The sequence below is a fragment of the Coturnix japonica genome, chromosome 21 (assembly GCF_054131305.1).
Source record: "Coturnix japonica strain WE chromosome 21, WE-NBRP24, whole genome shotgun sequence".
Classification (NCBI taxonomy): Eukaryota; Metazoa; Chordata; class Aves; order Galliformes; family Phasianidae; genus Coturnix; species Coturnix japonica.
Genome location: NC_140683.1, coordinates 5,669,851 through 5,690,278, shown reverse-complemented (window position 1 = coordinate 5,690,278; position 20,428 = coordinate 5,669,851). Strand labels below are relative to the sequence as shown.

Sequence of the window (20,428 nt, the reverse complement as noted above, 5' to 3'; positions counted from 1 at the left end):
GCTGTAGTTTTCTCATTCCAAAGTGAGGCAGCATTGCCTCTCACTGTATGTGAACATGAAGCCACACACAGCCCCCAGCCACTCTCAGGCACAACCTGAGAAACCACTTTTTTTCCAAGCACGGCACACTAGGACAGAAAAGGCAATCCTGCTGGTTACTGGGCTTGTGCAGATGTGATTTAGACCACATGTGAAAAACAATTATTCTTCCAGCTGACTCCTCCTTCAAATTTTTCTGGTAACCTGCCCTAAAACCACTTCAAAACGCCTCGCTGAGAAACAGAAATCCACAAAGACGACACAAAAGAGCAAAGACTTACTGAAATATTATACATGTGTTAAGTGTTCCACTCTCTTGCCTAGCACTTTAAATAGTACCCATCAACAAGATTACCAAGTTCAAAAGACTCCTGACCCAGTCCATAAAATCAGGTCATAACCTGCGGTAACTGGAGCTCTGCAGACCTCACATCTCAGAGCCTTGCTCCCTTGAATTCTACGTGCAATCCTCCTGTTCAATGAATCAGAGTAAATCTGCAATGGCCTGCCTGGAGGAACAGACAGCAGGGCAGATGGGGGGCTCTGGGTTTAATTTGACAGGTGGGTCGGGGCTTGCCTCCACTGCTGAGATTTTTACATCCACAGGATTACTTTAAAGAGGTAAAAGTTGAGTGGCTCAGTTCAGTGGAAGAAAGCTTATTAGAAAACTTTGTTCATTCATGAATAACTTGGTGGTCTCTCACTCTCTGGTCTGACAGAGACAGGATATACACAGTTAAGTACAGGAGGCAAATAGATAAATGCAACTGTTCTGTTATTTGTGTCTCCAGGTCAGCACTTGAAATTATCTTGCACCAAAGTATTAGCATCTCCCTCGACACAAAGTCAACAGCAAACAGAGGAAAGTCTAAAGGAAGCACCAGTGACCCTGAGCCCAGTCAAATGCAGCACAAAGCATGGGCAGCAGAGCATGGGCATTCAGTCTGTCACTCACATTGAACAGAAGTGGGACAAGGTGTGAAGAGATGTAATAGTAAGTGCAGCTAAGCCACAAATGAAGCACTATGCTTCAGCTGCTCTAAGGCAGCTTGGCTCTGCATTGTTCTCCTCCTTCACTAACTGAGGAGGTGGTTTTCTCCTTCAGAGACCTGCACCTCTCCAGCTCTGAAAAACAATCTTCAGGTTGGGTGAGTCTGTGAATATTCACGTTAATTACCAAAAGCAACCTAACCATTCTGAACCAATGATGAGAAATCTGATCTAAATAACACACAGCTTTCCAAGAACACAATGATGATATATACGTACCGGTAAATTCAATTTAATTGCATCAACAGGTTGGTAGAAAGGCCAAGCAAACTGATGCTTCCATAAGGTCTTTACAACAACATTTTGCATATATTGCAATTGGTTGGTCTTCCGGCCAGGCTTATTAGGATTAGTGACCTCTGGAGGTGGTGGATTCACAGGGCCCTGAGGAGCCTGAATTGCTGAAGTGACTGCCGACATCTTCCTGCCGTGCTCTCACTCGCTGTCACAGCAGCAGCAACTGGGAGATCCTCCTTCTTCCTTTATGCTCCCTGAATGGGACTGACATCCCATTTCCAGGGTCCAACCATGCAACCTAAAGCAAATGAGAGGAAGAGAACAACACTGATATTTATTTGAAGTAAGCATGTCCAAACACTACCGATAGTGTAAGTGCCTTAACTCACGCTCCTTACCCTATCTGCTTCATTTCTGTAGCAAACTTTGTTACCTTAATGATGAACATAGCTCAAGACACAAGACAGAGCAGGAACAGCAGTTCCTAAATTCAAAGCCTGCACAAAGTCAGTAAACTTTACCTATTTCAGAGAGCGTCTTCATGCAAAGGGCACAGGGTAGCATAAGAACACAGCTGGGATGTAATGCAGAGACTCCCATGAATGTGCTGACTCAAGCTAGTAAATCCATAGCAGGCAGCTCTGGGTAAACATAGCCACGCTGCCTCTAGACCCGTGCTGCTGGCACTGAGCCTGCTTGCACATCCCCATGTTGGTGCAATGGTGAGTGTGACATCTCAGAATCAAGAGCTGGCAGCTACAGCTGTCAGAGGATCCCCTTCAAGAGAACAGAACAGGCCTGCAGAGAGTGCCAGGATCGGCTGCAAATGAAGGGAGCCACCAGAAACATCCTAACTGGAAGCTATCTGCATTGAATAGCAAAAGTCTTAACCATGCTGATTACTACAGCTCCTGGTCTGGGCCCCCAGTTTTATATGGAATTCTCAAGATATGGGCTCAATGTAAATAATTAGTGTTATACTTACACTGCTCCCCATGGCTTGGCTAAAAGAGCAGAGTCATGCACACACAAGGAGACGTATGAAATATGGAAGAATACACAAATGGCATGACTTTATTTTTCCCTAGCAAACTCCAGGGGACAAAAAAAAAGATGGTTGGTCTTGTATCACCGCCTCTCATATACCATATGGTAAACAGCTCTGCTCTGCTGTGTCATCTTCCATAAACATCTGATATTTCAATTCACATCAGAAATGCAGCCACCCTTCTTCTGGCAAACAGACCACAACCAGTTTCTGGAGGCAAATTATTTGAAATATGCTCAGAAAACCACAGATATACTCTCACTGACATATGCTTCTCTCTCGCACATAGAGATGTGAACTGAGATGGAAACTGCAGCAATACAGGAAGAAGGAGAGCACATTAAGACACGCTAGAAAAATAACTCTTCCTTGATGCAACCCTAATCATCTCTGCTAAATATCTGGACTAAATATAGAACATCACCGTACTCTTTGAGTCACTGATTAGATGACAGCAAGAAGTAAACAAGTACCTAATGTAGGGGAATCTTACAAAAATAGATGTGTACAAACAAACAGATCTGCAACACAGAGGGATGCTGAAGTGCCCATCTTCCCAAGCTTGCCCGAGCAGCAGAGCTATCCGCACCCAGGTACCAGGTAACAGCTCTGTAACCAGGTGAGCACTCTGGAACCCAGCAGCTCTGTGACACAGGGACTGCATCTCTGGGTGCCCAGCAGCTGCAAGCACTGGACATCCCTTTAGTCTTTGCTCCATCAGATTCCTTATGGCTTGTAGGGTAAGATACTCTGATGTCAGACCTTTCCTTTTAGTTTCAACATAACATTTAAGCAAAAAGAAGAGGAAAAAAAAAAAAGCAGGATTAGGAGAAATCTGAAGTGCAAATGCTTTGGAAATGTCCCACTTCCTAACATTGTGCATGAATGAATTCAGAGAGGCAATGGTTTTGCATGAGACATCTCCTAGCTGTCAGATCTCACTTATTAAATGAGAGGTGTGACCTGCCCACCTTCTCATACAAATCATCCAACCTGTCATTGTAAATAGACTCGCTCATTAAAAAACAAAACAAAACATGGAAACGAATGAACTTTCTACCATTACAGGTAGAATTAACAGCTCTAATCTAAGCACTTCAGCATCTTTATGCTCTACACCAGCATCAATAGTGACTTATAAACACTGAGGGAGCCCAGTTACGAATCAGTGCACAAAGTACTGTACAGACTTGGAAAGAAGACCGCCAGAACCACTCTCTGCACAGACATCACATTCACATCTTCCAGTGAGCGCCTAAGGTTGGGTTTTCTAGCCCTGGAGTAATAGCTTAAATTTAAGTTACTACTTCCCCTATTCTACAGGACTTTCATGTTCAAGTGACAGAAGTTGTCCTTGATTTTTCTGGCTGCACAACTGCACCTTTAATACTACAAATTCACAACCTCTTGTTAACATAAATGAAGAGCATACACTGCTTCCATTCTGTGTATGTCTCCTTATTCATCTCAGATGATAATTAAAAGCAAACTCCAAACTTTCAATCAAATACTACTTCTCTGGAGTTCTCAAGCCTGCCCTTTTCTTCTAAGCTTCAATCTCAAAGCTGCCAGGTTTAGTTTGTCCTTCAGCCAAACCAGTCATCAGAAAACACAGCTACATTGGAAGGTTGGTTTTCTCTTTGCTCTTAAACTTTTATTTCAATGAGTTGCTTGCATTGGTCAGTCAGTGCAGAAACAGCTGGCATAAAAAAAAACACCATGACAATAATCCCTGTCCTAGCAGGATAATGTTTTGCTCAGCTGATGCAGCCCCACAGGGTGTCTGTAGTGGTGGAGGCTATTTTAAAAGAAGCCATAAAGCCCCATGAAATGCACATTGTGCCAATAAGCCTGCTGCTTCAGCTAACGGTTCTGCCACTTCCTTTGGCAATGCAGAACATTTAACGGGTGGCTCATTCCCTTGCTGCTGCTCCTGCAGCACAGGGTACTATTTGTTTTGATTGCAAAATTAGAAGGCAGCAAAGCTTTCTGTTATCACAAGAGCCTGACAACTCTTTATGTCATACAGTGTTTCTGCACGGTTACTTGGACACTGACCAAAACCTGGAGCAATTCCAGCCCAGCCAGAAGTGGTGACATAAATCTTCCCACCAGGGAAAATTACCAAGTGTAAGAGATGTTCCTTGACCTCACCTTTATCTACATATCATTATTTACATTTTGGTGGCACAGAAGCCGTGCAGATCAGGGCCCTCAGTGCCCTGCAGCCATGCAGTGAGACCCTGTTCCTACCTTGAGGAGCTGCACTGATGAGGACTGCAGCAGAGTCCCAAAGCACAGGTTGAAGGTTTTGTCAGCCAGTTGCTCAAGAGAAACATCACCAGTGTGGAAGGCAGAACCAGAGGATTTCTAAAGGCAGGAAGGAGGCAGGATCATGATCAAACAGCCGGGCAGTGGGAGCAGGCACTGCTCTCTTCAGCTCCAAGCATCGCTCCTCAACCAGGCTCTGTGCAGCAACCAGAACAGATGCTTGCTCCCTTTCCCCAGGCAGCAGCAATAGCTGAAAAGTTGGTCAGATTTGCTACCATATGTTATTCTCTGTCTCAGGGAAGCAGCAGGCACATTTTCATGTTGCCCAGGCTTTCTTCCAGCCGTGGGAGAGCTTTAACACACTCCTACTACTTCTGAGGTGCAGAAATTAGAAATTAAGGTTCTGGGAAAGACTGCCAGCTGATCAGATTCCCACAAACACACGTTCCAAGACAGACACATACACAGGTATTTGGTTATAAAGCATTTAACAGGCAGCGAGCAGAACCGTCTTTCCGGCCTTTCCTGAGTTGCCTAATTGAAGAGTAAGATTCCTTTTCCTGCTGCCACTGTGATTACATATACATTACTCAGTGCATGAGCCACTTTAGCAGGAAGATGTTGGGTAGCAGAGAACTGAAAGTACAGAGCATTACATTTTAACAGCAGCCAGACAAAGTTTAGAAGAGGTAGCATGTGAATTTGGTTTACTTAAGAACCCAGAAATCATATGGGGTAAACTAAACACCATCCAATAACTGGGAAAACCGCTTTTAACTCAAGTGCCTGGTGGCAATCTTGTTCCTACACAGAAGTTTCTTTTTCCTCCAAACCAAGTAAATTACACTACCTTTAAAACATCTCAAGAAAGGAAATGGGGCATAGAGGCTTACTGGGTTGACTCCAAGCCTTGCTATTACTACACAGTCCAGAGACCCTAAAGCAACCAAGTTCCAGATCCAGGCACCTTTGTAGTCCCAGGAATGATTTTCATTGATTTTGAAGACTATTGTTATCACCACTTACTGTAGTACATGAACTGTATGGCCCAAATACCTGTCAAAACAGATCAGATCATGAAGACAGTTGCACCCATTTCATGTCTACAGCTGTAGGAAGCAGGAATACACTACCACTCCTTCAGGCTGCCCAAAAGAAAACAGAGCTGGTGCATGCCCTCCTCTTCCTCCCACTCTACTTTCCTTCACAGCCCTGTCTAGGAATTGAGCTTCAGGCAGCTTTCACTGCCTACTGACTTCATGTCAGCGGGGATGTTCTCTTTGAAAGCAAATGCATCTGCAACTTGAAACCAAGACTTGAGGGCAGACAAGCTGCTTTATCATCCAACACTTCCTTGGCAGACACATGCATGCTACACACAGCGTACCACCCCCTCAGGACTGGGGATGAAGCATTTGCACCTGGCCTCAATGCAGGAAATGGGAATTTGGCTTGAGTGCTCCTTCAGCATACTGCAGCTTTACAGTCTGAAAGCCCATTCAGCTGTCCCTGTCGTCCCCTATATTGTTATTTCCACATATAAAAGATTAACGTTTTTATTTCTGTATATCAAGTTGTGTACAACCCCAGCATCGTCCTGAGACTCAAAGATGGAACTGTGCCCTTAACTTACATCTGTGTGAGGGTGGGGAAAAGAACAGCAGATTAACTCAGTTCCTTAGCTTTTGACTTGGTTAGTTTAACTCTTGTCAGATTATACAGATGGATTTCCCAGCTTTGGTCTCTCCTTTGCTATTATAAGAGCAGGTGTTTCCTCAGTCAGGAGCCTGTCTATTCCTAACCAGTAGATAAGAGTTAGCCAGAGGTGTAACTGGCAGTTTTGAGGGCTTTCAGCTCCAATACACCCCACAAACAAGGTTGCTTTAAGATGGCTTACATCATGCTTCAAAAATCAGGGGAACCCCAGAGTTACTTTATCCTATGAATATACTGTAGTCTGCAAGCACTTTGCTGGATACCCCAAATAAATTGATGGCCCTTCTGATAATTATGGGCTGACACATTTCTCCCCACTGAGCTGCTAATGGCACAGAAAGCACCTTCTAATCGAGTCTGAGCAAGAATTCAGATGCATGTCATATACCTTCTCCAACACAAATCACATAGGGCTCAATTGCCTTCTAAAGGCTGCAGTTTCAACTGCAGAGTGGTATTTCACAGTATAGTCTTTTATATACTATACAGTATAGTCTTTTTCTCATAGCTTTGAATTTGCTTCTCAAAAGAGCTTAGACAACCTGCTTCTGCAATGGATTACATACGGTTGATCTTGCTTTAGAGCAGGGTAAGGACAAGTTAAGTTCTGTCTCATCTTTCATTTTGTTATAGAGATTTAGCTTAAAAAGGAAAGCGTTTCGGAGATCACCTATGCCTGGGCAGTCGCCTAGTGCCATTTCTACCTAGCCAGGAGAAGTGTAGATACAACAAAGCTACCTTGCATGACCCACAGATCTGAACCCATATCATCTCAATCACGAATAGAGCCAGGCAGTCAGGGTTCACAGAGAAAGAAAATAAGGTGAATCTGCTTCTAAACATATGCTGTCTTACACCTCGCTGCAACACATCTGCTACTGCCATACAGCAAGTGCTTATATGGCATTTTCTAGCACTTGTAGGGGTTACTGTAGTCCTCCAATAGACTATGTGCAGCACAAGCCCTGCAGCCTTGGACACCAGGCAAAAACCAAGCGCTGGCACACAGACACATACCATGCAATCACGCAGCACTTTAGCAGCAGGATGGAGAGGGTCCTGGGGGAGGCTGAAGGCACGCTGGAAGCATGGTATAAGCAAAGACAGACAGCAAACATCTCAGCATCTGTGTGGATACAATAACTACTTCAAGTCTCATCCTGCACAACACTAAGCAACTCTCCCCTTTACTAAGCTGCATGGTTTCTGTGGTTCTGCACCACTCTCTAGATGGGTTTTGTAGATTTATCACCTACTAGAGATAACTAATTGGCCCATTAAAAATAAACCTCTAAGGAAGGTTTGGGCAAAGACACGACTCAGGCTACGCAGTTTTGGGTCCCTTGCCCTTCTCTATCTGTCTGTTAGGGAGAGATGCAATGACAAAGAAGGCTAAGTGCTATCTGGAGTTGGAAAGTCTGTTCAGAAAGAGATATCTGTGGGCACTCCCACTGTCAGGGTTGATAGTTAACCTAGACAACACCGCCCAGACCTGAAGATACATCTTCATTACACGATGGCAGCAGAACAATTCCCACTGTACAAGCATAAGGCATACAATATTACAGAGACTCTAAGAAGTTGGATCCCAGTCAAGTGAAGGAAGGAATCTCCATGTTCACATAAATACTGAGTTCAGAAACATTGCTGATCGGCATAACAAAAGATTGCAGCCTTGGTTGCAACTTCCAAGCACTGGACAATCCTGCAAACTCAGAACCAGCACAAAATCACTTCACTGCCTTGGTGTTACAGATAAGTATCATCACTTTAAACTTCACAGGTGGACAGAATCTACTGCTCCACCTCTGCTCTATTTGCTTCTGCATTTAACTCCCTGCCTTGCAATCAATCAGAACTATGCATCTACTTGCTCACTTGGGTTTGAACTGCAGTCACTCATTATTAGCATCCTTCACACCAGTACTCCCAATACACATCCCATATCACTCCCATATACCACATCCCATTCACTCCCAAGCTCTGCCTCCTATCTCCTGATCAGCTATTACTCTACAGCCAAACTTATCCAAAGAATGACTTACCCTATAAAAGAGGCTACTGCAGGTTCATGCTGTGACTTCAGAAATCACCTATGCCAATTTCAGGTTAGTGAACCATTTTTCAGCTGTATTATTAAAAATAAATAAATAAATAACAACACTGTCACCAATCCAAGCTTCAAATGATACAGACATAAGAGAAACAGATGTACATCCCTTAAAGCTTAACATGGCAACACCCACAAAGGCTTCAGAACTCTTAATGGGATTATGGTGTGTGTACAGTCACATTCAAGCTCAGTTATTGACTCCCCATTCTGTGGGTTTTCCAGTTCCCTACTTGCAAAGTTAGGATACAAATACTTCCCCTATCACTCACTAATAAAGCCATTAGTCTCTTCCCATAGCAAGTCAGTTCCTAATGCTGCATGACAACACACCAGCATCACCACCACCACTTAGAAACGTTACAGATGCTGTCCTCAGGGGTACCTCCATGCCAGCACTGAAAGAGAAGACAGACTTTAACAGACACAGATTGGTACACTAACTCATTACAAGCATTTCACAATACACAGTATAACTATCTAAGAGGCTCATTATAGTAAAATAGCTTCTTTCATCAGCAGACCTCCCTTGTGCACAAACTGTGCCCCAGTGCAGCCTTGCATTCATTTTTAAAACTCATTTTTATATTATATTTAGAGCAGATTTGTTTTAGGGCATGAAACACTGAAAGCGGATCAGATACTGCTGGTTTCAAACGCGCTCTGAGCTGCACACCACAACTTTCCCAAGCAGACAGAGGTCTATCTAAAGCAGTCTGTGACACTCAAGTGGCTTTGAGGGGATGGACAATGAAGTGAAAGGGATGGAATTACTATGACATAAAATTACTACTTGTTAGCTGAGCCGCAGTAATGTTACACTTGGTAATGGGGCAGAGCGACTACACCCACCCACCAAGTTAATTACTGCAGGTTGACAGATGAGCAGTAATGTATCACACTGCTGTAGCCCTTCTATTTATGACCACCATTCATCCCCTACCAACGTTCCCCTAGACAGGTTGCACTGACTTAGCTCTGTTTCCATACCAATTTAAGCACCTCATCCTAACAAACACATTGTCCCAGGATATCACAGTGTTCATGCAAAGTAAATATACACAAACAAGCACAAAAGAGTACAGGTGGGCTATATCACGTGAAAGGTGCCTCACTGCTTTTGCTAAGCTTGGATGCATCATAAATTTGCCCAACTATGCAAGGAAGTTGCAGGTCAGCTCGGGTGTGATCAGCTGTGCTAGCTAAGCTGCTGTCACTCCTCAAGAGGACATAAGGCAGTTTCAACTGCCTGCATTTATGCATCTCATTTAAACTCCCAAGCAGTCAGCAAAAAAAAAGGGGCGTAAATGTATTCTGAATTCTATTATCCCTGCCTATGTGGGGAGTTACACTGCTAACAGGGGAAGGTGCCTGCACAATGGGGAAGGGAACACAGCTCTCTCCACTGACCACACCTGCTCACCTCTAATAGCCACAGTCAGACAAGCACTCTAGCAAGAACCTGGGGGAGCAGACCCTCTTTCACACAGCAACTCAAAGAGCTGCACTTTACAGCTGTTTCACAGATCATAACCAGAACTGTAAACACCAAAAGCTGCCAAAAGGAAAGGCTTTCCAGTAAGAAAGAGCATTTTCTCTTAGACTCACATACAATTCTTATGTCTATAGCATAGAACAAATGTATTTTCAGCAGACCAGTTTCCATGCTGCCCACTGTACAGCAGAGCTCCCAAACCAGCCTTGGTAAGGAAGAAGTCTGCATTCCAAGTCCCTTAGCAGCAAACCAGCACTATACCGCAAGTTTCCCCTCTTACTTATAGACATCTGTTGGCCAGTGCAGATCTGGAAAACAGATTTCTCTTGGCATGGTCACATTGGAGAGTTGTGAGGAAGTGCAGTTCCCTCCAGGCACCTCCCATGGTGTTATACAAGGATAGCATAAAAAGACAAAGTTACACAAGGAAAAAGTGTGCCTTTGTTCCAGCACTGCTGGGGTTTGGTTACAACAGGTCGAGTCAGTCACACACAGAGTGCATCCTTGCTGGTGTGATTGTGTCAGGGAGCACCCTGCATGAGTATCAGTGCAGCTGCATCATCAGTGAAGCGCTGTGAGTTTCGAGTTCAGAAGTAAAACCAGCTCTCAAAGCTAGCAAGGAAAAATGCAATGTTGCTGTTTCTGCCTCTTCTTCCTTTAGATGGAGAAAAGAAAGATTTAAAGAGGAGCACACGAGGTCATTTCCACAGACCTGTGTCAGCCAGGACTGAATGTAAATCTCACTGTCTGAAGATAAATGGACTCAGGAATCACTTCAGTCAGTTCACGTCGTTCCAGGTTGGTCCCCATTTCATAGAACTTTCACCTCTTTCTCTTTGTTCCACCTGTTGCAATTCCAGTGAAGGGGAAAATGCCAAGCCCTGGTTCCAGCAAAGGACTGAGATGCACAAACCTTCCTTTCTGCCCAGGTTATCCGTGCTGCTGAAATACATCCAGACACAATGGTGTCTTCTTATCAGACTCAGGCTAGAAAGAGAATGAGGCCCAGCAAGGTGTGAAAGGAATCCAAAAAAAGCAAATGTTTCTTCACTTGGTGGCTTATCAGCAAGACTGGGGGAAGGAATGAGAGCTAAGAGAAAAAAAAGCAGCTTTAGCAGCACATTACAGTGAATTTCCATACTGTTCTCCAAAAGAATTTAAATCCTTTCCTTTTAACGTTGGCTTTAGCAGCAAGTGGGTTATAGAGGACTTCCTCCCTTTCACTGCAGTGTTAGTGTGCCCCAAAGAAAGTCGCTCATCTCTGACAAGCGCTAATGACCGACAAAAACCCAACAACATCACAGTAAGACACTGAGGAATGAAAAGCTTGAGATGCACACATCCTTCCAAAATGTCCTGACAGCTCAATGAGCAGCACAGCAAACAATGGCTCCTTCCTAATTCCCAGAACTCTATTGCTTGCAGTGGTGTTCTGGGCTATTACTGGAGAATAATGTGGTAATTTAAGAAAAAGAAAACCAACAACCGACAAAACCAACACAACAAAACATGCAGTTCATGGTAATGATTGGGAAACTCGCTGTAGATTAATGAATTCTGTAAATTAGCAAGAGAAAGAGCAACTAGGACTAAAGAGAAACAAACAGCGATGCTCCTTGTTTAGTTAAGTGCAGTTCTGCCTATACCGAGATCACCTGATAGCTTACCGAAGTCGACAGAGTAATATATTTTGTCAAAGTAATTAAGCCTTTGAAACATGAGCCCCCACTACATCACTCAGCTGCTGCTGCTGGGGAGAGGGATTTGACTTGGGAGTTGTTTGTGCTGTCAGTGAGCTCCCAAATGACTCCGGGGGGGAAGGAGCACACAGCCCCAGAGCTGCAGGGCAGGCAGGCCAGGAGTGGGGCTGCAGACATCATGGACAATCAGTATTGCTCCTGCACTGCTATAAGGGGGCTGAAGGATGACATCGTAAACAGTTCTTAACTCAGGTAAGCCAGTATTCGGCTAGATTATTAACCGTGATTTAAGTCATTGCTCCTGATGTAGTTACAGCAACCCAAGGAAACTCCGGTTACGGAGCCCACCGACACACACTTGCAGACACCAACCAAACCAACATCTTTTGAATGTCAGAATGACCTCCAGCAGCCACGGAGCTTAGTTTTGATTTACCTCAGACACCAAAATCAGTTCGGAGAACAAACCTCAGCTATTTCAAACACATTCTATTTGTACGTGTATTCTTAGTTTAAGCTGCAGGCATCGGTCACCACAACGATCCCCTTCAGCTGGGATAGCTCGAGCACCCAGTGCTAACAGATAGAGTTTAGGAGACAATACTGCAATCAAGCTGATGCTGAATGTTGAATAACGCCATTAACCTCCCTTCAACCGTTTCACTAAGCGTGGTCTCAAAGCACTACAGTGTATATTTTTAACCAGCAAGGAGTAAAGAGAAAGAAAAACACAAGCTTAGCGTTTCTCCTTTAGAGAAAGGGAAGCCGGGAGGTCAGAAGTTGCACTGTTTCAGACGGAGAACTCCCCAAACTTCAGCTAACAAAACAGCAGCAAGCAGCGCTGTGCATACACACAGCACACACAGCACACCCGAGGTGCTGGGAGCTGCAAGCAACGTGGATGGGAGGGTTTAAGCTTGCAGTGCAGGCAGGCTGCATTGGGATTTATGTCCACCCCACGCACTCAGGGTCCCCTCTAATATCTCCACTTGCAAATGGAGATGAGGGTTTCTGTGCTAAACCCAACTCCCCAGTTTAGAGATACCCCCCTTAGCACACACACACACACACTGAACACGTTCAGAGCACTAACAAGCCTACACAAAAACAACCCCACTTCTCTATTCCCAGCCAAGCAACAGCAGGTGTGCTCTGCTATTTGCATTACCCCCCAGCCTACTGTTTACTTACACGTACAACTTAGAAACATCGCAAGTATCGGTGAAGCCCATTTGTTTGCTTATAAAAGAACACAAAGAAGTTGATTTCGGCAACTTCTGCTTCCTGCAGGCACCAAGAGAAGGGCCGTCCCAGCTCACCCGGCCGAGCAGCGCCTGTTGGCACTCGGAGGGACCCTGCAGGGCTCAGCCTCCCAGCTTAGAGACGCTCGGAGATCCGCGATCTGAACACTGTAGCTTTGTCTGAAAGTGAAACCAAGCAGCCTACAAACAACGCTTGTATCAGCGGCGCCCACGGAGGGTACAAAAAAAAAGCCAACAAGTAGCAGAAACGGAGAAACAAAAAAAGAATTAAACGCTTTCAAGTTTTGGCATTTTATTCCAACCCAAGAGCCACGTCGCCGCTCGCACCGTGGAAGCGCATAAAGTTGAACCAACAAACCCTCGCTCCACGCGTGTAGCCCAAGTCCTGCCGAACCCCGCACGGAGCGGTACCGGGGCACTGGGAAATGGAGGGAGCTGCGGGCTGAGCCCTAAAGCCGCCCCCGAACCCCAGCACCCGTTCCCTTCTCCCCCCCCCCAATCCCTTCTCTTTTCTCCCCCCGCACCCCCTCTTTATTTTCTCTCTCTTTCTTATTTTCTATGAGCGCTTACAGCTCTTCTTTCGCTCCTAATGTGTTTTGGTTTGGTTTTTTTTTTTTTCCCCCTTTCAAAAGATGGCGGGCAGAGAGAGAGCGAGAGAGGGAAAAGCGAGCGAGAGAGGGGGAAGAAGGAGGGGAAATAAAAAAAAGAAGGAGAGGAAAGAAAAGAAAGAAAGAAATTTGCTCTGCGCGGGGCTCGGTGGGGCCGGGAACGGACGCGCACCCGCCCGGGCGGCTTCGGGCTGGGCGAGGCGACAGGGGGAGCAGGAGAAGGAGAAGAAGCGGCAGAAGAAGAAGAAGAAAAGGGTGGGCAGGAGCGGCGGGGCCGGGAGGAAATCAATGGGCAGGCTGTGCCCGGCCGCGCTTTGTTGCTTTGTCGCGGCGCACAAAGGCTGTGGGGAGCGGGGAGCGGCACTGGGCTCCGCACCGAGGATGAGCGGCAGAAGAAGGAAAGGGGAGGGAAAAAAAAAGAAGAAAATCAGCATCGGCCTTTCCCAAGTGGGTTTTGCCTTCCCTCCCTTCTTTCCCCGGTCCCCCCCCCCCTTCCTTCAGAAGCCGTGGCCCAATGCTAGCGACGCACCCCCGAGCATCTAACAAATAAAGATTAAATAGATTACTTTGCCCCGGCGGCTCCAGCAACGTTTGCCGTACAGTCCCCCTCCAGTTGCTCTTCTTTTTATCCTCGCCAAGGCAGCAGAATAGATGCGCTAAGGCGGCCGACGGCTCATGCGCCGGCCGCGGGGCCGTGTGGGGCCCGTAGTGCCGGGTCGGGCCGGGCTGGAGGCGGCGGCGGAGCCCGGACTACAGCTCCCAGGAGCCGCCGCGTCCCACCGAGCTCCGGCCCCGCTCCGCTCCCCGGCTGCTGCGGGCACGGCCGGGCTGCGAACGGAGCGAGCCGGGGAGCAGCCCCAGCACCGCGTCCTTCCGCCCACCTCGCGGTCCCAGCTGGGAGCCTCCAGCCCTGCCCGCCCCTGCGGGAGCTGAGCGCTCAGTGGGAAGCGCTGCTGCTTTCTTTGCTCGTGGGGTTTTTGTTTTTTTGGGGTTTTTTTTTTTCCGTCCTGAAGCGTGGTTTGCATTGGGTAACGCGCGCTCGCTTTTATTACGCAACAACAAATACGAGCCGCTGTAAAAATAGAACGCGGGCAGAGCGAGCTGGAGTAGGGAGTCACCCAAACAAACGGCAAGAAGCGAGGATGGGGAAGACCTCCAGCATCACCGCCCACCACCACCATTCCCCCACTAAGCCTTACTAAAACGTTGCTTGGACACAAAGAAACACAAGAAAACCCCAAACCTGACGCAGCACGAGCTGCTCGGTGCATCCCACAGCGCTGCTTTGCTGATGGTAATCTAAGAGATGCAATAAAAATAACGTTTCACAAACACAAGCACCCATAAGAGCATCAAACATAACAAACACTTCAGATATCAAAGATTGGCTGCCTAAACCGCAAAGCAAACGGGAGGGAAAAGAGTTTAAAGAAGATATTACGGCAACACAAAGCGTGATCCCAGTGCTGCAACATGGAAAGCAAAGCACAACTGTTGGAAACAGAACTGGGATATCTCACATAGTTTGGTATCATCTGAAGATCGATTATTGCACAGACAAGAGGATGGATGCTTTGGAAAGCTGCATCTTTATGAATAGCCAAACTGCACATCAGGGCCACTTCCAAACTGGCCTTTCTGAGTCACTGTGCCCCAATATATGGCTGTATGAATTTGTGACTGCCATAACCTGCAGAAGTACCAAACCACGGACACCGCCGAAAAGCCCCTAAAAGAAAACAGCTGCTGCTTGAAGATCAGGGGTGCAACAGGAGGGCTGGGTCTGCTCATGAAGAAACAAAGCTGCTTCTGACAGGTTCTTGGTTAAATCAGGCAAAGCATCTGAAGGTAGGCTGCTATTCACACATAGAAAGAAGAACTGCACTCACCCAGGTGGTGAATGGGCTCTCTGGTTGCACAGCTCTCCTCTTCAGAAGGCAGCCCCAGCTCCAAGAGATGCTCTCCATTCAGTGCCTGGCCTTTATATGAGCCAAGACGAGTTGCACCCTGGGTTCACTCCTTCTGGTCATGAGTGGAGCACAGATGCAAACAATTTGCCTGTGCTCCATGGGCAGCCACAGCCCTTCACCAGGTGCTCAATCACCAGATCAAGCCTTGACCCAACAGTTCATTCCCCCATAAAGGCCAAGGAAAAAAAAAAGCACAAACAGCAGGAACAACTGGGGGTTTTTGTATATGCAAGAGCTATTGATGAAATATTTGTTTGTTTTCTCCCAAATATAGAGAAATTAATGTTTGGCAATGGAGAGCATCATAAAACAGCAAGCCAAGAACAGTAGTTAAGTATATCTTACCCTCCATGGGTTATAACTTCATCCTAAATTCATAGAATCATAGAATGGCCTGGGTTGAAAAGGACCACAGCGATCAGCCAGTTCCAACCCCCTGCTATGTGCAAGGTTGCCAAATTGTTATGTTCCTTATGTATAAAACTGAGCTAGCAAACCAATTCATGTCCCTGAGATTTCAGGGCAGCTTTCAAGCTGGAACATACAAGTCACTCACATTCTTACATTAGGTCTGCAAACTTAATCCCCACTACAGTAACATCAGAATAATTCAAGCACAAGTAAAAGCCAAAAGTAGGAGTGTGTAGACTGAGGAAGAGATAGCTGCTATCATTAGCTTCTGAACAGGTTTTGCTATATCAGGTTCACACTCAGGATCTAACAACCTATTAGTTAATACCTTACTTTCAGCTTTGACTCTAAAATATAAGGGTACACCAAGAGATTTTCACCACTGCTGCCTCCTCCCTAAGCTCAAAGGAACATCTGAAATGCACCCAAAGCCTTTTGATTAACCTCTGTGGTCTTTTAAGATGCACCTCCAGTTACCCAATTAGTACCTTGTTAACCAACACCTGCAGTGTATTTACTCCTTGATATTACACTGCTTTTAACCCTTAATGTGAAGATGAAGTACGTCCTTCTAGGCTGCTTTCTGCAAAGGGTTTGGTGAGAACTTATTTGTAAAAGAACAGAGTAATTTTGGGGGCTTATCAACATTGGTGCTCTTTCCTTCTCTGCTCCCTCCATCATAGGTAGGACTTGAGTCAATAGAAAACAAGGGTGGACAGAAATAGGAAAGAGAGACACTTATCTCTGTGGGACTGTTGAGTTTTATGAGAGCTGGCCACACTCAGTACCTCATTAACTGCACTTACCAGTATTTAATAGTCAGGGACTGCTGAGAGCACTACCTGGAGCACTGACTTTCCTGACATTTGCCATAGGCACTAATTGTAAGCTGATTCTTTAGCTCACCATTCAGTGCTTGCTTCAGCACCAAAACTGCAGTTTCCTATAGCAAAGGAGCTCTTTGTTAGTATTTGTACTTGGAAACCACAGAAGGATTACAAGTAGAGAAAGCTGCTGAAGTGGTTTGAATACCTTAACAGCAATGTATTCTCTCTTCCATTCTTATAGATATTCACATACCTGCACGTATGTGAAAGGCTGATGTGAGCTCCAAGTGCCTCAAGGCTGGAAAATCTGGCCATGCTGACCATATTATCAGCCACCACTGGCTCTCAGAGACTTCATCTATCAGCAGACTTGGGGCAAATCCTATTATACCAGGAGCTGCTATTGTCAGAGTGAATGTCATAATACGTTACAAAAAGTGAGTTTATTCTATTATAGTCATGTTTAGGATAAAGAAACAATAGTGTTCAAATACAGCATTGCATAAGAGTGTATATTAAGTGACTGCAATTAAATGAAACTCCAGTTGTCCCAGTGGAAGACAGAAGGGTGTTGAACGTAAGGGGATAAATGCTCTTATTGCAAAAGGGAGTCATCTTCACTCACGATTTTCTTTAACATAGTAGCAGAATTTCCTTGATTGAGTAAGCATTATTCAGTACGGTCAGGATGACAGGTCTAGGGTAGAGGTTTGAGATCATAATTACAGTTTGTTCTTCTTAGTACCTTTCATCTGCGGAATTCACAACAATGCAATAATCCTCCTAACAGCTTTTGTAGGTAAGGAAATATTATGAGCCCTGTTTTTCAGCTGATGAAGCTGAGAGAGAATATGATGATGCAGAAAATAATGGGAAGAACTGGAACTTGGGCTCAGCTCTTCTGACTCATTTTTCTTGTAGTTCTGAGAACTTATTCACTGAGAGAAAGGGCATGAAAAGCCCACCAAATATTCTGTCTGATCTCACTTTCTTTTATCAGGATGTAGCAGGAGGCATTACTTAGAGGAGCCATGATATTTTTATATGCTTGGAAAGAAGCAGAGCAACTGTGAGAGCAAAGAAAGGGACACAACCAAAGGAATTTGGGAACTGAAGAGAAACTGCCCAGCCAACGTGGCTAAGTAGCTCTGGCCACAGTAAATAGATTTGTTTGGAAATGAGCTGCATCTAAATGGTTTTTTCACATGTTCAGTGTGATGTAGAAGCCTAGCACCTGCTGTTAACACAGTGGTTTGCATAGGAAAGCAAGCTTATGAACAGTATTTGCTAGGCAGTTTAAACTATTAGATACCACAATGCACTAGACTTCAGCTGCCTAAAGCCTTCATGTATTTCTGTGTATTTTCTTAGTTTCCATTCTTCCCTCAGCAGGCTGGAAAAATGCTAAAGAGAAGCTCTAACCCAACAGTAACGCATTCAAATATCTGCATTTCTAAATGACAACAAATAATAAAGAGAAATTTTACTAAAACTGGATATATACTAAAATAGGGATGTGAGCTAACTGCATAAAAACATCCAGTAGTTGTAGTTGCACCAGCAACCATTTGCAGCAGCTGAGAACAAAGTTCCTGATTCACAGAAATGCTGAGAACCTGCTGCTCCAGTTGAAGAGGCTGGGAGAAGCAGGCTGTCATCACGTCTGGCAGTCAGACCATGTGTGATTCAGTTTGGGGCCCTCAAATCTGCAGCCTTCACATATTAACTTGGCTGTGACTTGCACTGGGGTTGCATCTGCATTGGATGAGACGTTATAGCACATTGCTGGACTCGAATCTTGCACAAAGTCCCAGCTTCTCCCACAAAAACATAGACTGCTACTCCATAGGTCTTTCCTAACATGGAGTTCTATAAATTCAGTGTTCAATAATTTAATCTTAAAATAAGTTCTTCAATATTCATTGGGCCTTTGTGTCCAGGCTAAGTGTTGGTGCACATCCCACCCAGGGCAGAATGAATTGAATCTAGCTGCCTTCTGCTGGGAAAACTATTCCTAGTTTTAAATGAACAAACGTTGGCAGTCATGCAAGTAAGGTTCATATTGTAGTGGGGGAGCTAGAAATATCAGTTTGGAAAAGGTTCAGTGTTTGAGTATAAATCCCTGAAGAAACATATGAATGTGATGCATCTTTGATTTCAGCCTATTAGCAACAGCACAGGAACAGCTATATGTCAAGGATCAGCTGCTCTTTAAAAGTCTAAAAGAAGCAGCAGATCTCTCACAAGTTCTTGCTCCCTCTGTTTCTTGAACAGTGTGTAACATACAGCATGCCTGTTCTGTGCTCCATTTGCTGAGAGGCTCAAGTAAATATAATGTCCTAACAGAAGTTGCTAATTGTGCCAAAACATGGGCTTATATAGCTTGTAAACTTACCGTCTTATTACTCACCATTGCAAAAGTAAGCATTTGCTTGTTTGCAGTGGCCTAAAGAGCAGATCCAACATGTGCTGAAGTTAGTAAGAGCTTTTCTGCAAACATTAATGTCCCTTGGATCAAATGTGTAGGGTTGGATCAGTTTTCGTCTCAGTGGGACCTGTGACAGAATTGTATACGTTAGTCAACAGCAGAATCCGCGGCCTTGGGTCTGTTCCTGGCATTCTTAAAGACATCCAGAGGGCTCACACCAGCACTGAAAGCAGTCACTTCCCAATCATCTGAGACACTTATGGACTTTTCTTTCCTTTTCAGCATTACGGGAAGCTTTTCTCGCCCCCCAGAAGCCTCACAGACAGGTGTCTTTTCCAATGTACTTGGCAGATCACCAAGTTCAGGCTATTTGGAACCAAAAGGAATGAAAGACTTTGTGAGAGAGAAGCCTGCCAAGGCCCAGTCTTTCACAGAGAGGGAATTTGGACAGAGATCACATCCTGCTGATCCCAGCTGTGGCAGCATGGCCTGCGGAGCAAGAAGGACCCTCACAGATGACTCATAACCCACAAGTTCAATTTCATCCAAAGACAACAGGCTGTCCGTGCAGATTCTCCATTATGACATTTGTTAAAGATAAATCCAGGACACTCAGAGGCTAAGGGGTTGCTTAGGATTACAATTACGATTTGTATTGGAAACTATAATTTCCAGTTCCAGAAAGGTATCATTCAATATAGATATAGATTAATATATATGAAATATCAGGCAAAAAAAGCTTCCACAACGAGAGGAGGCACAGTACAGAAATACAGGCTCTTGTCTCCTATGTGAAAGCAACACCTACCCTTATCACAAGAAAGCTGCATGAATGTATAGCATTACCCTGCTGATTTGTGGTATTTAGTCTTCTTTTCTTTCCAGAATGAAGACTATACACCAAGGCAAGAACTAAACTGGATTTATTCCCTAACAGCATAGGATGGATGGAGCATCTCTTACATTTCCACGCCTGCATTTTCCCCCCATGGTAAAGGGCAGGGTTAAAGCTGCAGACTTCAGCTATGGGTTTCCAAGCTGGAGAAGGGCCTTGGCTTCATTACACCATCACTTTTTTCCTTTCTCAGCAGCCACCAGCATTTCTGGAGCCCGCAGATCTTCCTGTGTTACAGGGCCAGCACACAACACGTGTCTCTTGGTTTTCTTCCCTCTCACTGAAGGCAGTTCGGAAAAAAACCCACTATTTTCCAGAAAGACACTGAAATTTGAGGAGAATCTGCATGCAAGCTAAATGG

The 20,428-nt window shown here is 45.1% G+C and overlaps 1 protein-coding gene across 8 annotated transcripts in view; it reads right to left on the bottom strand.

Moving 5' to 3' along the window:
• BRD3 (bromodomain containing 3) overlaps nt 1-19,409 on the bottom strand; it is a 37,886-nt gene extending 18,477 nt beyond the window's left edge. For 2 of the 8 annotated variants that reach the window (XM_085520916.1, XM_085520923.1), the window contains exons 1-2: nt 14,103-14,169; nt 1,309-1,624 (exon numbers count right to left, since the gene is read on the bottom strand). In XM_085520916.1, coding sequence (XP_085377042.1) covers nt 1,309-1,509 — 201 coding nt within the window. In that variant the 5' untranslated portion in view covers nt 1,510-1,624; nt 14,103-14,169. Of the gene's footprint in view, nt 1-1,308; nt 1,625-2,847; nt 2,999-10,678; nt 10,954-12,857; nt 14,170-15,425; nt 15,519-19,154 lie in introns of those variants that run through there. The other 6 variants (XM_085520920.1, XM_085520918.1, XM_085520921.1 and 3 more) reach the window with 6 other exon arrangements.
• Between the last annotated feature and the right edge of the window lie 1,019 nt (nt 19,410-20,428).